We start from the raw sequence: 17155 nt of genomic DNA, 5'->3' as shown, positions 1-17155 counted from the left end.
TTTTATTCAAATTCTCTTAAAATTTAATCAAACTTTTAAGTTTAAACAAATAACTCAACCCTTAAATAAGTTTAATCATAATGTTAAAAAACTTATGCTATTATCTTGTGATTTTTTTAATTAATTTTTAAATGAACAATGTTAAAAAAAATTGACATTTATGACATTGAGAAGGATTGAAAAATTCAAGAAAACAAAAGAAAATGATAAATAATTTTAACTTTAAAATTGATTAAAATTGATTTCATAAATTAGAGTTATAGAAGTGAAAAAAAAAAAAAAAAGGAATGGTATGATTAAAATGGCTAAATACAAGGACTAGTTACCACTTAAAATGGTGACAACAGAGATTTCATATGATTAAGTTGTCAATATCAAAGTGACCATAATTCTTTAAGATCCTATCTTAAAAATATGCCAAATTTTAACAACAATTCATACAATAGTCATCATGCTTCCATAGCCAAGTAGTCATCCCGTGGGAGGCAAAGCCAAACTAAGGCCGCAACATCTGATAAAACAAAGCTGCTCGGTCATAAACTGCAAACGTATTAACCACCGTCCACGTGGCATTCTATGGACGGTCATTTCTTTGCCTTTACCCCACTCACATTGTTTTTGTCATAATGCAGATGGGTTTTTGTAATAAAATGGAATGGGTGGGGGGTGGGCACTTTTCAAAAATCACATGTAAAGAGAGGGAGGGAGGGTCAGAGGGGCAACGCAATTAGGGTTTCAAGGAGAGGCTAGGATTGCTCACAAATCCAAAACACTACTAAAAAAATCCTTATCTTATCATCTCTAATATTTTCACAAGATTTTCTCCCAATAAAAAGGTCTTTCAAAACCAACACTTTCCATCTTTTTTTTTTTTTTCAATCCTCACTTTACTATTCCAGGAATCAAGCAATGAAGCTGCAATTTCAGTGAAGTTGTTAAATTTGGTATACAATTGAAAGTCGAAACTTTTTCCAAATATATAACTGTTTTCTTTGATAGAAAATAAAAAAAGGTGATAGAAAATGGCCCCAAGGTCAGGCAGGGGAAAATCAAATAAAGCAAAAGCAGAGAAGAAGAAGAAAGAGGAGAAAGGTATGCTGCCTTTTTTAGTACATTAAAAGAGAATCTCATATGACCCCCTTTTTTTTCCTTTCGATTTGACATTTGTTTTTGCTTCTTTTCCCAGTTGTTGTTCCTAGTGTTGTTGACATCACTGTCATTACTCCATATGAATCAGAAGTTGTGCTCAAGGTGCTCTGCTTTTCCAGTTTTCTCTATTTCCCTTGTTGGATGTCATTGAAAGAATGAACATTTGTTCAATTGAGTCTTAAGTAATGGAAATTTTGTTGAAGGGTATCTCCACTGACAAGATACTAGATGTGAAAAGGCTGTTGGCTTCTCATGTGGAGACATGCCACCTTACAAACTATTCTTTAGCTCACGAGGTGCTCAAGCTTTAATTTCTTATTTTTTTCCTCCATTTTTTTCTAATAGCTGATTTTAACTCTTTAATTTGTTTGTAAAAACAATGGTTAGGTCAAAGGGAAGAGATTGAATGACAAAGTGGAAGTGGTTACTCTGAAACCATGTTTGCTCAAAATGATTGAAGGTAGGTTAAGCCTCCTTACCAAAAAACTCTAATTTTTTGTAGAAAACTTCTCTGATGCTCTCTATTAGGTAAGTTTTGATACTCTGTTTGTTTTATTCTTTGTCTTCAACTCTTCATATAATCTAAAGGGACACCTGAAGAATGGGTTATTCTTCCTCTTTTTAAAAACTCTTTCAATCAAAAATTAATCAAAGAGAAGATTTTTTATGGGTATTTTGAGTTAATTATTTACAGCAAAAAGCAAAAAAAAAAAAAGTTTCATTTAGGGTAGTGGGGAATGGGGGGGGACACTGGGACAGTTTAGAAAATGAAAAGCTGAGCAGGAAAGGGCAGTGGTTTCCACATGCAGGAGACAAACAAAATTTTTAGTCATAAATTATGCAACTTCCCATTGATAAGAGCAACAAATGACTTGAGGAAATTTGTCTTTTTCCAACTTTGCAACCACTTCTAGGGATACCCTTCACTTCATATTTAATCAAGATTTTGTCAAACTCCAAAACAAACAAACATAATAATAATGATATATTTCAATTTTGGTTCAGATACCCTTATCTTGTAATGACATATTTCTTGAGAAATGTCCCAATATTTTACTCTTATTCCCCATTGAGAGTATCGAAATTTTTTTTATGCTAAATTCCATAATTAATAAGTTAAATTTAGCCCATCATATCATATAGATTGGATGCTAGAGATATCTCTCTAGCGCAAAGTTGGTTTATTGGTGGGACAGTTCTACTAGTTCGGCACATTCTTCTAACTTCCTCTTTATCTCCCTTTCAAATTTTAATATTAATATTTTAACCTTTATCTAATCACAAAAAAAAAATCTAATTTAATTATTTGAATAAAATTATTTAGTTATTTTGAATTTGAAGATTAATTTAGTTAATTCATATTATTTGTTTTTGAAAGCGAAAGAACTCGAATTCAAGTATAAAAAATTCTATAAAATCTAAAATGAGTCTTGAGCTGAAGCTGAATAGAAAAATAATCAATTTTCTTATTTTAATTATAATGTAGTAATTTAATTTTGTGAAAAGTAAAATATAATTATTTTATATTTATATTTAAGTTTTAGTTATTTAAATATTTAATATTTAACTTATAAAATATAATAATTATTTTATATTTATATATAAGTATTGCTTATTTAACTTTTTATTTCATAAGAGTACTGTATTTATTTTTATTTAAACAAACATTTACTTTTTACTTTTGTTGAAACAAAAATAAGTAGAAAAATCTACAAGCAAATCTTATCCTAATCAAAATTAGAATCTTTTGGCAGAAATTAAAACAAAAAAAAAAATTCACCGACATTTTTGTATACTTTAAAACGACACGTTTTACTCGAGAAAACACGTGTACTCATTGTTAGACGAACAATAGAATATGACATTGCCCAATAATTGTTTGCTAATTACATTCTTGCCCCTTTGACTTTGACGCAGAGGACTACACGGAGGAAGCTCACGCCGTGGCTCACGTGCGGAGACTCCTAGACATCATAGCGTGCACCACGAGGTTCTCGAAGTCCAAACGACTCCGATCACAATCATCATCAGCATCGCCTGATTCAAAATCCAAAAAGGTCAATAGTAGGCGCCACCAACCCAACAACAAAGCTCCTCCTCCTGCGCCGTCCGATGGAGGAGAAGAATCAACATCAGAAACGACGTCGATTTCGGCGGCGATTTCGGAGAATATGGACATGGTTGCCATTTATCCGACCCCGAAATTATCGGAGTTTTACGACTTCTTTTCATTCTCTCATCTCTCTCCTCCCATCCTCAGTAAGTGCCTTTATTATTTTTTATAATAATTCAAAAAATAATAGTATTGCTTTTGTACTCAAAGTCACATTTTACAAATTAGGGTTATAGATGTTGTTTACAAAGGTGTCAATCATCTGCTTGGAATAAATAAAATCCACAATATGTTTCCTATGCTTGGAACCTGAAAAAGAATTAATTCCTTAATGTTCAACTATATATATAATAACATGAGGAGTCATTTGCAAAATGAAATGAATTCTATTCTAAAAATATTCATACCAAACATAGTTTGTTTAAAGGAAAGAAATTGGAATTTGTGCTCTTTAAGGATTTCAGTGTGTTGCTATTGTTATTTGTTAGACTTGAACTTTTGAAACTTAATTTTGTAAGCAACTGAATAGATTAAAACTTTTCTTTTGTATGGTTTATTTTCCCCCTTTTTTTAACTAAGTTAGATTGTTATTTACTCATTCTGGTTTTTGTAGATTTGAGGAGATGTGACCCCAAGGATGTGGAAGAGAGGTGTGATGGTGACTATTTTGTAATGCAGGTATAATCTCACTCTGTATGTTAATAGATCTTCTTAATGGTTATTTGCATTTACGATTAATTTGCTAAACTTTTGTAAGCCTTGATATAAAGCATAAATTGTTGATGCAATAGCATCCAAATATTGTTTGAGGCTTTACTTCACATTATCATGATCATTGGCGTTACAGTGTAGCGGTGAAGGTGTTATTTTTTCTTTCTCTTTTGTTAACAGACACTCATTTTTTCTATGTTGTTATTTTGACATCTTAAATCTTTGATACAATGGTAGTTACTCTAGACAGTTGAATGATGATAATTTAATATTGTTGTTCTTGTTGCTTTTTGACCACCTTTCTGTTTCCATATGCTGTTGGTTTTGTTGATTTTATATTTCTCCTGCTACTGTTTGTACTGATATGTAATATGTAATATTTGTGTTCAGATAAAAATCTGCAATGGGAAGCTAATACAGGTGGTTTCATCTGTAAAAGGGTTTTATACTGTGGGAAAGCACTTCTTCCAGAGCCACTCTTTATTAGATCTTTTGCAAAACCTCAGCCAAGCCTTTGCCAATGTCAGTACTGTTTATCTTTAATTATTAAGCTTCCATGAACATAACATATATGTTGATTTGAAACGGTTGCTGTATTAAACAAGGCTGAAAAACTCTGCTTGCATCATACTGATTGCAGATTTTAATCAAATCTTGATAAGCATGTTTTTACTTGTAACATTTTATCTAAGATGTTCTGAAATTCTAGTACCCCCCTTCTAGAGGGAAGAAAAACAGGTTGGTTATGTTTGTGATTCAACGTGAGGGTATACTTTAGAACTGTAAATCAAAAAAAAAAACATTGAGGGAGGAAAAACAATCTTCTTCATTATCAATTGGCCACAAGGAAAACTGTCATCAATAATCTGCTGTTCTGTAGTATTTCACTTTGCCTTCTCAATTAGAAAAGCTTAAGCTGCTATGGAGTGAACCAACAATGACATCAAGTGGTTATTTGCTGTAACAACAGCTGCTCCTACTATTGACTTTATGACAAACCCTACCTTTAGGTCCTTTACCACTCATAATGGTTAGTAATGACTTGTAGGTAATTGTCTAGGGATGGCAAAGTAACTTGAGTCTGATGGATTCTAACACGTCCAAACCAAGTGGGGCGGATATTCCTGTTAGAAAATCTGGCTCAGGTTAGGTTGTGTTTATTTATCTGTATGTTTATAATTGTTACTTTTTATTTTGAGAAGCACTGGGTTGGGTCTGATAGGCATTGCCTTTCACGGTCAAAACCCCACCAAGATATATTACAAAAATATGCCTGATATCTTTGTTACAGTATGTTTTTTACTCTGATAATATTTCATATTACTTGTATATCTAATTTTATAAGTTATCATTAATTTATAATATTATAATGTTAATATATTAAAGTAACCCTTTAAATGCCTTTGAATGTGGGTTGGTTTGGGTGAGATTTAGGTCTATCATATTTGTTTCAATTTCGGTTTGGGTGAGTTATCTGTAATTTTCGATAGGATTCTAGTGGACAAAAAACTGATCCAAACTGATCCATTGCCATCTTTAACTATGCACAATTGAGCAGTGTTTTTGGTTGATTGTTCATGCCAATGCATTGTGCCTAGCTTCCAGGCTGTTTCCGTTTGTTTGTTACCATAGATGAATACCCACACGCTTTTGATCTTTAGACAAATGTCAAAATACAACGAGAAGTGTTCCCCATGTGAGCTTCTTTTTTGTGCTCTAAAAATTTGGTTCAACATTGTTCAAGTAATCCAACAAATCTGAAAACTGACCAGTCTAAAGTTTGTTATGGCATGACATGACTTGTGTTGTAGCTATCATGGGATTCATGTCTCACTTGTTATGTTAATTAGCTTAACAGGTCAGGTTTGTGATTGATTCGCTCTTGTGCTTGATGCAGGCATATGAATCCCTTATTAAGGCTTTTGTGGAACACAATAAGGTGACCTTTTCTTTATTTTCATGATAGGTTATTTTACCTTGTGAACCATGACATCTCTAAAAGCAATTTTGCAAGCTCTTATGTTTTCTTATGGCATTTTTTGATTCCAGTTCGGTAATCTTCCTTATGGGTTTCGTGCAAATACATGGCTTGTTCCTCCCCTTGCTGCCAAGTCTCCATCAACCTTCCCCTCTTTCCCATCAGAAGATGAACAATGGGGTGGTAATGGTGGAGGCCAGGGAAGAAATGGTGAATGTGATCTTCGGCCATGGGCTACAGATTTTGCAATTTTGGCTAGCCTTCCTTGCAAAACTGAGGAGGAGAGGATTGTCCGAGATCGCAAGGCCTTTTTGCTGCATAGCCAATTTATTGATGTCTCAATCTTTAAAGCTGTAGCTGCCATACAGTGTGTTATGAATTCCAGGTTAAATGCCAAGGGCACTGTAAATTGCCATCCAGACTCAATCCTTCATGTGGATCACGTAGGTGACTTGTCCATTATAGTAAAACATGATATAACAGATGTGAATCTGAAGTCTGAGGTCAAGGTTGCTGGCCAAGAATCATCTGGCATGACTGCTAATGAAATGGCTCAAAGGAATTTACTTAAAGGGATAACTGCAGATGAGAGTGTAGTTGTTCATGTAAGTCCGCATCTCCTTCTTTACTTTACTTAAGTGTCTGCATCATCTTATCTTTTTTTCCTCTTCTGATGACTTTTTTATTTGTTTCCTAAGATTAAGCTGAGGTCTTAGCTTATAATATTCACCTGTCTCCCTCCCCCACCCACCGCCCTCCCCTTTCTCCCTCTCTCATCTTTCTGTATATATGATGCATATGCTTTAACTGCTGCTGCTTTGCCGTCATTATTACTTTTATCCTTTTTACTTCCTCTGTATCTTTTAACAACTTCTAACAATAATCTGATTTGTCACGTGAGACTGACATGGGCCACTTTTATTTTGCTCTCAATCCTTTGCTCCTCTGTTATGTGCGTGTCTGTCTATGCATGTCAGCTTGTGTACTCATGCACAGCTTTGTCCAAAAGCAAATGTCTCTATTATGTTCTAGTTCTTTCCTGGAGACCTGAGCCCAGTACCTTCATCAGTCCTGTTTTCCAAGACAACCGTTTAAAAACTTATTTTCGCACTGCCAGATGATAACGTATGTTTTCTCACTAGCTTAATATATATCCTCTTAGCTCTTCTCCTCCAGTGCCTTAAAATAAATTTCATAAACCGTCTTTTGTTTAGTTTGCTGATCTCTATCTCATTTGGCCAAACCCTGTTAAATGGATGAAATTTCCAGATTATGCATAATGGTAGAAATTTCCCTCAAAAAGCCTTTTCAAATTTAAATTCTTTGTTTTCACTAAGCTACATAATGAACATCTTACAGGATACTTCCTCATTGGGCACTGTCATTGTTAGACATTGTGGGTACACAGCAATTGTAAAAGTTGTTGGTGCCATAAAGACGGAAAAGCTTGTTGCTCAGGATATTGAAGTTGATGATCAACCAGATGGAGGAGCTAATGCTCTTAATATTAACAGGTCTCGATTGTCTGCTGATTCCCTCATTTCTATTTCACGCATACAGCACACACGTGCAAATTGGGTCCTGTGGTAGGGCTTATCAGTGGAATGATAGCTTAGTTCTTATTATCTATTAGTGATGAAGTTAACTGCATTATATCAAGCATGATCTACCATTTAGAATTGTTGGAATCCATTCTGTTTAACCAAACTTGTCAGTTGTGTGTTATCTTCTGGGTCTCTTAATTGAAAGGGGCAGCGGAACTTGTCTGCCATGAGAAGATAATAAAACAGGATATGAATTAATCTTCCGAAGTGAGGTTTTATTTGTGAAATTGAGAATTTGATGAAAGGATCAAAGAACACAAGATTGAGTGCCTTCTAGAGACATCTCATATGTTGACTGGTATTATCACATTTCAATTAGGTTTCCGGGATTTGGTTTTAGCATTTTATCAATTACCAATTGGTTTTGGGTGGATGCTTAACTTGGTATCAGGAGTGTAGATTATTTATTCCCCATTTGTCATTTGTTATTCATTATTTGTTGCCCTACATTTCTTGTATATGCATTCCATTTGTTAGAATTGAGCTATGTGTGAGCGGGATGTTATCTTACATTAGTTGAAGGTTTTGTTGTGGCCTTATATTGAAGGCTTCTTCAGTTATTCGCAATTGGTTTTAGATTCAATGCATATAATGACTTCTAACAGCATGTCCTAATAAATTTATTGTTGCACGCATTTTGCTAATCTTCAATGACTTGCTATGTTTTTTACTTGGAAACAATATATCCTCCGCTACATAATGATGGGATATTGAATTTATTGCAGTCTAAGGGTTTTACTTCACAAGTCCTGCACTGCAGAGTTAACTGGAGTAGGCCAGTCGCATCAATCCAACTTGAATGATTCTGAAGCTTCTAGATATCTTGTTCAGCAAGTAATTAAAGAGAGCTTGTCCAAATTAGAAGAGAAGTCGGCTGCTCCTGAAAGGTCTATTAGATGGGAACTTGGTTCTTGTTGGTTGCATTATCTACAAAAGCAGGAAACTTCAACAGATCCTACTTCAAAAGGACCTGCTAATGATTGTGAGGCTGAACCTACTGTCAAAGGTCTTGGAAAGCAATTTAAATTTTTAAAGAAAAGGGATAAAAAACCTGGTAATGTCAGTAGCACAGTTGACAAGGAAGAAAATGACTCTGAGTCGTGCAGTATGGATGTGAAGTCTAATCTAGGACAGCAAAGCGATGGTAAGTCCAGCTGTGAGATGCAATTGAGGAACCTGATTTCTGAAGAAGCCTTCTTGCGTCTTGAAGAAAGTGGAACTGGTCTTCACTTAAAGGTTTCTTGGCCACACTCTTCAATTTTTCCTACATTTACTTCTTAGTTTTTACTCAGGAGTTTGGTATTGATTTACTGTGCTATCTATTTATGTAGTTTTAAATGGCAGTGCTTCAAGCTATCTATACATTTATTATTTTCTTTATAACTACTATTATTATTGTGCTATTAAAGTTTTCTCGTTCTGTATTTTGAACTCACTTTTTTGAGTTTGCCTTGTGCGACAGTCAGCCGATGAGCTTATTAAGATGGCATACAAGTATTATGATGACACTGCTTTACCAAATCTGGTACTAATTAATTTCCTAAGCTATTATGATGGCAGACAAGGTATTTTTTGAGTTTTATGCACAATCCATGAACCAACTCTTATACTTTATTAGGTAACAGACTTTGGATCACTTGAACTTTCCCCTGTTGATGGTCGTACACTAACCGACTTTATGCATTTAAGGGGACTACAAATGCGCTCTTTGGGTCGTTTGGTGAGGAAACTCTCTCTATAAAACTGGTTCTCTTGGATCCTTTTGTGCAAGTGATTTTTCTTGTTTTTGAATCAATGCTTATTGGCATAGTCTTCAAGTAATACTTTGATTTCCTAAGAAGTACAGTTTTATCTTTTAAAAATTATGAAAAGTACACACTTAAAAGTACAATTTCTTGTTTTTGTTGACTCTGATGTCATTTTACAAGTCAGGTTGAACTTGCTGAGAAACTTCCTCATATACAATCACTTTGCATCCATGAGATGATTACTCGAGCTTTCAAGCATGTACTCAATGCGGTTGTTGCATCTGTTGACAAATTTGAAGACTTACCTGTGGCTATAGCTTCTTCCCTAAATTTCTTGCTTGGAAATAGTGGAGTGGAAGATAATGCCCAAAACACAGATGATGACTATTTTCTAAAAGTGAGGTGGTTAAGAAAGTTTCTTGCTGCAAAATTTGGTTGGGAGTTGAGAAATGAATTCCATCATTTGAGAAAACTATCCATTCTTTGGGGACTTTGCCATAAGGTACTATTTTCTGTTGACTGCTTTAGCTGCTGAGTGCATCAGACGCAGAGTTTTTACTGATATTTTTTCCCCCAGATTGGACTAGAGTTGGTTCCTAGAGATTATGATATGGAATGCCCAACACCTTTCAGAAGTTGTGATATTATTAGCATGTATCCTGTTTGTAAGGTGGATTTCTCTCTTTCTCTCTCTCTTTTTCTCTTTTCCCTTTTTTTTTTTTTCAAAATTGTTGTTATCTCAATGAGCCAGCTTCTTATGGATTCACGATAATGATACTCTGCCTGTAATGCCTTACAGCATGTAGGATGTTCTTCTGCTGATGGCCGAACATTATTAGAGTCATCCAAGATTGCTCTTGATAAAGGAAAACTAGAGGACGCTGTTAATTATGGGACAAAGGTATTTTCCCATTCAATTTATTGTTAGAATTCACATTTATTTTGTCATATTTGGTGAAGGAGAAGGGAAGAGAAAGTGACATAATTTTTATCTTGTTTTCTTTTATATTTTCTCGGTTGGTTAAAATTTGACGAAGGCAAGCAAGAGAAACTGAAAGGAAAATCTCTTTTCTTCATTGGGCCTGCCACAAGTTTTCTTAGAATAGTAGAGAGTTTGAAGGAACCGTCTCTCTCTCTCTCTCTCAAAACTAAAAAAGGAAAAATCATTTAAGAATAGGGTAGTAATCAATCAAGTATTTCTCTCGATACATCTATATTAAGAGAAAGGAGTGTATGAAATGGTTGCTTCATGTTAAATATTACTTCCATTTAAACTCTAATACATAATCTTGTCTTTCAACAAGTAAATTACATTTTGTGCAGAACTTTTGAGGCCAGATTATTTGTTACACTACATTAAAAAAACCCTCAATAGAAAATAGTTCACTATTTAATGCTCTGTAGGTGATTTCATGCGATCTTTTCGGTACATATCTATAGTAGTTATGAAGTTCTTAACTGAGTTGGTGTTATAAGTCAAGTGATTCCAACTTAGTTAAGGAATTTATTTAAATCCAAAAAAAAAAATACAAGAAAATAAATTAGGGGTATTTATGTCTTGTATTTTTTATAAAAACACATTTAAAAATAACTACTCACCTCTTAAAAAATTACCCCCCTTTCAATTAAGTAACTTCTTCCTTTAAAAGCACATTTTTTAAAATTTCAAAATCCTCACATAGTGGGTGGCCAAATTCTAATAATATATAAAAGTCATTGCTTGAGTTGGTGTCATGTCAATTCTGTATTTTATTTAGACGTTTAAAATGAGTTGGTGTCATATCAAACTTGATAACTGATCCCCTCACTCTTCTTATTTTTCTCTTCTTTTATAGAAAGGAATGTTATCTCCTACTTTTTGTCCTTTTTGTATAATAAGTTAATCTTACAGCTAATGTTTAACCGTTTCAATTTTTTCAATTAATTAACAAGTATAGCATGTGCCATAAATTCTTAGTATGTAAATTTAGCATGTATTTTAACTATATTTTCATTAAGCAACAAAGGAAATAACAAAAAAAGTTCCCTTTTTCCCTCTAATTCCTCCCTTTGTTGTCTCCTCCTTTCTCCTTCGTAGTGAAGGGATGCAATGTTACTAAATAGGACTTCCATTGGTCTCATATTATGTGTTATTTGCTTTTGAAGGCATTGGCAAAGATAATAGCTGTGTGTGGTCCCTACCATCGAACTACTGCAAGTGCTTACAGTCTTCTTGCTGTGGTTCTCTACCATACTGGAGATTTCAATCAGGTATCAAAACCTTCTGCTATATTTCAGATTAAGATGGTAGGAAAATGAATTCACTTAGTCTTCTCTTAGAGGGAGATGAAATAAAAGGTGTGAGGTTCTCTGAGTATCATTCATATGTTCCTCTGCTTGTACCATAGAAAAATAAAATAGAGTGGGAATTTTTAATTCAGCTTCATAACTATTGCTAGTTCTTTTATATAATGTCAAATCCAAAGTTGCCTTAAAAGTCTGCTAACATGAGAAGCTATATCTTTTAAGCAATTATGGGAGTCAAATCATAGATTATGATTTTATATGAAAATGAAATTGTTTTCGATTTTTAATTCATGCCATTCAGTCAATCTATCTGTCAAATTTAACTAAACTGGTTATAACTGAGAATATTTATAATCTAAATTATTTCTTCTTGTTTAGGCAACTATATATCAACAGAAAGCTTTGGATATTAATGAGAGGGAGCTTGGTCTTGACCATCCAGATACAATGAAAAGCTATGGGGATCTTTCTGTATTTTATTATCGGCTCCAACACATTGAAATGGCTTTGAAGTGAGTTGGGGATTTTTGTGTTAGCTGGCATTTAATTTGCCAAAATGCTCATATTTGTGCTTTCATTAGCTGCAATTTAGCACTGCTAAGAGTGATACTTCTTGTCATTTTCCTCTTGAGTCCCTTTTCTTGCTTGATGATGGTTCCCTCTCACGGAGCTTCTGTTCTTTCTTTGATTTCTATTTTCTCTTTTGACAAACTTAATACATTTTTGGCAGATATGTAAACCGTGCTTTATTCCTTCTTCATTTTACTTGTGGATTGTCTCACCCAAACACTGCTGCAACATATATAAATGTGGCTATGATGGAAGAAGGCATGGGAAATGTTCATGTTGCTCTCAGATATCTACATGAAGCTCTTAAGTGCAACCAGAGGCTACTAGGAGCAGATCATATACAGGTCTCTCTTGTTTTTGTGTGTCTCTGTAACATTATGCATATGTTCATATATCAACAAAATCATACATGTCTAATTTTCTCAAGCCTGATCATTTTGTTTGATTTCCTCCCCTGACAGACAGCTGCAAGCTATCATGCCATTGCCATTGCTCTTTCATTGATGGAAGCATATTCATTAAGCATGCAACATGAGCAAACTACATTCAAGATACTTAAGGCAAAACTTGGACCAGATGACCTTCGTACACAGGTAAAAACGTCAGTCATGACTGTCTATACCAATTGGCTAAGCAGTTTTGTGCACCTTTGTCCATTCGGTTAGATATGGGGTTTATTGAGATCAGAAAACGAAAAGATTGAAGTTTGAAGTGAAGCATTATTATCCTGCTGAATAACATTATTTATCTATTTATGAACTGCATTCCTTTTGCAGGATGCTGCTGCTTGGCTTGAATATTTTGAATCAAAAGCTTTAGAACAGCACGAAGCAGCACGAAATGGAACTCCAAAGCCAGATGCGTCCATTGCAAGCAAAGGTCATCTTAGGTATTAATATGGTATTCCCAAAGTACTACTTATGCAATTATATCACTATTCCTTGCAGCATCAAAACCTGTGACCTTTTGTTGCAGTGTATCAGATCTCCTCGATTACATTAGTCCTGATCAAGATTCTAAAGGAAGTGATGTGCAGAGGAAGCAGCGGCGTGCTAAGGTACTAGATGTTTCTGGCCTTGTTGTTGTAACTCTTTAAAAAACAATCATGATATCACTGATGATTTTGTTTCAGATTATCTGAACCTCCACTTATTAGTCAAAACCAATGTTTGATTTAATAATGAGCCATATATATATCTGAGGATTTAATCTAATTGCTGGGGCCTCTTTGGATGGTAAAGAGTGGGCCAGCTAATTGAAATGGGTGGAGCGTCTCTCAGCATAGCAACTAGATCTTTTAGCACTGATAAGTTCAAGTCAAATAGCCAAAGCATTTAATCTCCCAAACAATCCTCTACGAGTAGTTCAAGAGACATTTCTTTGGTGTTTACATTAATTTAAGGCCTTAACAAAACAAAGAATCATTTCTAACACCAAATTAGATGCTATAATTTTGAGCTGCCAGCACAAAATTGTGCCCTTGTCATTAATTCAATAAGAGGATTTTTAAAAAATCTCCAAGAGCCAACAACAAACTTATTAGCTTGATAATTCTTTAATGGCCATCAAAACTTTTGACTGAGGTTTAACTAAGAGCTTAGAAAACTTTTCTCTTTTCTGAAGATGAGGTTGCCTTCGAAGTTTTCAAGAATTTTCTTGTTCCAATCTCCTATTAGTATATCCTTCTTATTTGGTTTATTTGCTTATCTTTGCATTCCATTCTTACATATTCACTACTTCTATAGATCGGAATTTTCGCATCCCATCCTTCCTTATCCCTCTCAACATTTAACATTGACATATTTTTTTTCTTTTTTAAACTTGGCAGGTGGTACAGATTATTGAAAATAAAACCCATGATACACATCACAAGTTGGTAACAGATAGTGCTGTGTTCCTTGATGTCCCAGAGAAAACTATGGATACTGCAGATATTAATGAAATCAGAATGACGACTTCTATTCATCCCCAAGAACCAGAAGAAACTGATGATATTACTGGAATTGAGCCAACAGTCGCAAGTGAAGTTGTGGAAGAGACAACTTCAGATGAAGGGTGGCAAGAAGCCAATTCTAAGGGGCGGTCAGGAAATGCCACTGGAAGGAAGTTTGGAAGGAAGAAACCAGTTCTTGCAAAATTAAAGGTGAACAGTTCTGAATATGAAAATGTTAGAGAAAGCAGCACTAGGCGAGAAATTATTTCACCTGCGAGAAAAACTGCCTCCAAGAACATTATAAAGGAGGTACTGCCAGTAAAGCAATCAAAGTCTCGTAGCTCAAGTCCTGGAGGGAATTCCATTAGTTTACAAGCTTCTGCTTCCAAAGGTTTCTCCCCTTCTGCAAATCTTAGTGCCATTGCTTCAAAATCTCCTTCTTACAAAGAAGTAGCTGTAGCACCTCCAGGTACAGTTCTAAAGCCATTACAGGATAAGGTAGGAGAACAAAATGAGGGAAAAACTGAACAGCAGACGTGCACTATCCCAACTGAGACAGCAAATGTGGAGGATGGAAACAATATTCCTATTGTTGATGATGTAGCAGATGATGATGATGAAACTGAAGGAACTCATGATAGTGAAAATCAATCAGAAGAAACTGCTCCTGAACTTGCTAAGGTTTCTTCTTTTAATCGGGAAAAGCCTGTACAAACAAAGGGGAGTAAGTTATCAGCATCAGCTGAACCATTCAATCCTGGAGCACTCTACATGAATCACCAAATAAATTCTGTTGTTGTGACAAGTGTTTATGATGCAACAGCCAGTCAAGGCATGCTTGCAGAGCCTGTCGGACCTCCAGTTGCTGCTCATGTTCCTTGTGGACCAAGGTCACAATTATATTACAGAAACAGTCATTCTTACAGTATGAAACATGGCTTTCTGAGAGTCCAAACTCCTATTTTGGAACAAAGTGGATTTGGACTTCCGAGGGTTATGAACCCTCATGCACCTGAGTTTGTACCTAGCAAAGTTTGGCAAACAACTGGAACTGCTGATTCGAGTGTCTCAGAAGAGTTAAACTCTTTGAGTGAAGTTATGAACACAGAAGTGAAGAAAGTTGATAAGAAATCCTGTAGGGAAGTAAAAGATTCTAATTTGAAAAAGAGTAGCGCTGAGGAGAAATCAGAGCTAGCGAGGCAGATTTTGCTTAGCTTCATTGTCAGGTCAGTCAAGCAGAACGTGGATCCTACGAGTGAGCCTGCAGTGAATGACAAAAGGCTCAACCATTCGGAAAATTCTTCAGATGCAGTTGCAAATGACAGTGCAATAATAAAAATTCTTTATGGAAATGAAGGAAAAGACTTGGATTCTCAATCCGGTAGCTGTGAAGAACCAAAAAAATTAGATGCAAGTAAAAAGAAAATCGAGGATGGCGAAGGCTTTATGGTAGTAAGAAAACGAAGAAGAAACAGGCAGCACTTTCCAAATGGAGTAACTGGGCTACACAATCAGCAATCGATCTGTGCTTCCGTTAGATGAAGAGATAACCTGAACAAACCGGGGCAAATAACAAGGACAGATTTGCCTGTTTGGTCTTTCCAGTTTTACATATCTTCCTTGCGTGCATATGAACCGAGTAGAAATGGATGGAAAAGCAATTTAGAGAGAAATTTGGTGAAGCCGGTCTTACTTCCTCTTTATATTGAGATCCGCTTGGCATGTGCTAATAATCTCTGTAAATTGGTTCTCTTGTTTAGAAATTTTCTTTGATCAGTGAAAAGGCCAGTTGGCAATTTTCGTATTTGCTTCTATGGCTGTGAGTAGAGATGAGCTTGCATGCATTTCCCTCCTCCATTTTAGATAATTGATTAATGCGCGCAAGCACAAATATATATATATATATATAGATATAGAGGAAAGTTTCACTTACAGAGTTATACATAATTATTTACTTTTAAATTAAATTGGTTAAATGTAAATATTATGAATTTAATTTTGATTAAAAATATAAAAAATATCTTATATAAGTGGATTTATATTTATATATATATATATATATATATAAATTAGTATTTGATGCGTTGTTAATATAAAATTTTAGTTACATAGGATTTAAAAAGTGATATATTTTAGATATATTTTAAAAAATAAAAAAATATAATTAAAAAGGAATATGAGACATAAGGGCTAATGATCAGTTTCTTGGCCTAATGATTAAAAAAGCTTTAAGAAAACATAAGGGTTGGAGTTCGACTTTAGCTTTCCTTTCTTTCCTTGTTGTAAGGTTCTACTCTCCTTCAAAAAAAAAAAATATTTTTAACAAATTTTAATCAATCTAATTTACCCTTTTAAATTACTTATTTATATTCAAGAAATACTATTATTTTATCTTAATATTTTGAAATTAAAATTAATTAAAAATAATATTTATTAATAAAATATTATAATTTGATTGGAATCAGATTTTAAAATTTATATCCAAACAAGACCCCAATTTAAGTGTATTAAAAAGAATATCATGTGCCCATATTACATTTATTGTATTTTACTTGGCTTTGTGATTTTGGGAATTTTAGAGCACATTGCATAAGATCGTGAACGTCGATATTGAAATGGACGGTGAAGATTTAACAAAAAAATATGTAAACTGATGTCTAAATTTCATCAATTTAAAAGGGTATATCTCAATCTAATCAATTATTACTGTAATAAAGACGAATCCTATCCGTTGCATTGTCTGACAAAGGAGCCGCTTGCTTCCTGTCTCTTCTCCTCGCTCTAACTCTCGCTCATTAAATCCAACGGCTCCTCAGCCCAGCTTTACCGTACAATTAATGCTCACACCACTAGAGAATCCCTCCCCCGCCCTTTTCTTTTTTCTTTTTTTTTTGAATTTTTAATCAAATCTCTTAATCAAATTAAAGATTACCGAACAAAATTTTATTACATTTAATACTCTTCTGTCCCATGACAGACTTTATTTGTTCATATTTAACTTTTTTAATCAAATGAGTTCAACTTTAATCATTAATTTCTAAAATATTATATTGAATGAACACT

At 34.3% G+C, this 17155-nt stretch overlaps 1 protein-coding gene across 1 annotated transcript; it reads left to right on the top strand.

Moving 5' to 3' along the window:
• Positions 1-859: 859 nt before the first annotated feature.
• LOC111274420 (protein REDUCED CHLOROPLAST COVERAGE 3-like) lies at positions 860-15896 on the top strand. The gene is made up of 23 exons (XM_022859062.2): positions 860-1092; positions 1187-1251; positions 1353-1445; positions 1537-1609; positions 3067-3408; positions 3876-3940; positions 4364-4495; positions 5871-5912; positions 6023-6556; positions 7311-7465; positions 8281-8791; positions 9018-9080; positions 9174-9275; positions 9488-9805; positions 9881-9973; positions 10103-10204; positions 11449-11553; positions 11968-12101; positions 12320-12503; positions 12621-12752; positions 12936-13048; positions 13135-13216; positions 13988-15896. The coding sequence occupies exons 1-23, from the start codon at positions 1023-1025 to the stop codon at positions 15632-15634; spliced, it is 5157 nt and encodes a 1718-aa protein (XP_022714797.2). The 5' UTR covers positions 860-1022; the 3' UTR covers positions 15635-15896.
• The last annotated feature ends 1259 nt before the right edge of the window (positions 15897-17155 follow it).

Source organism: Durio zibethinus, chromosome 26 (assembly GCF_047325235.1).
Source record: "Durio zibethinus cultivar Kanyao isolate XHJ-2024 chromosome 26, ASM4732523v1, whole genome shotgun sequence".
Taxonomy (NCBI): domain Eukaryota; kingdom Viridiplantae; phylum Streptophyta; class Magnoliopsida; order Malvales; family Malvaceae; genus Durio; species Durio zibethinus.
Note: the sequence above shows the minus strand (reverse complement) of the source record. Positions and strands in the feature narration are given on the sequence as shown.

Bases quoted from the DNA above. Each gene is read 5' to 3' on its own strand.
- LOC111274420 (XM_022859062.2), top strand. From the start codon at position 1,023: ATGGCCCCAAGGTCAGGCAGGGGAAAATCAAATAAAGCAAAAGCAGAG. The intron at 1,610-3,066 runs GTAGGTTAAGCC...ACTTTGACGCAG, and splicing joins TTTGCTCAAAATGATTGAAG to AGGACTACACGGAGGAAGCT. The intron at 9,081-9,173 runs GTACTAATTAAT...ATACTTTATTAG, and splicing joins ACACTGCTTTACCAAATCTG to GTAACAGACTTTGGATCACT.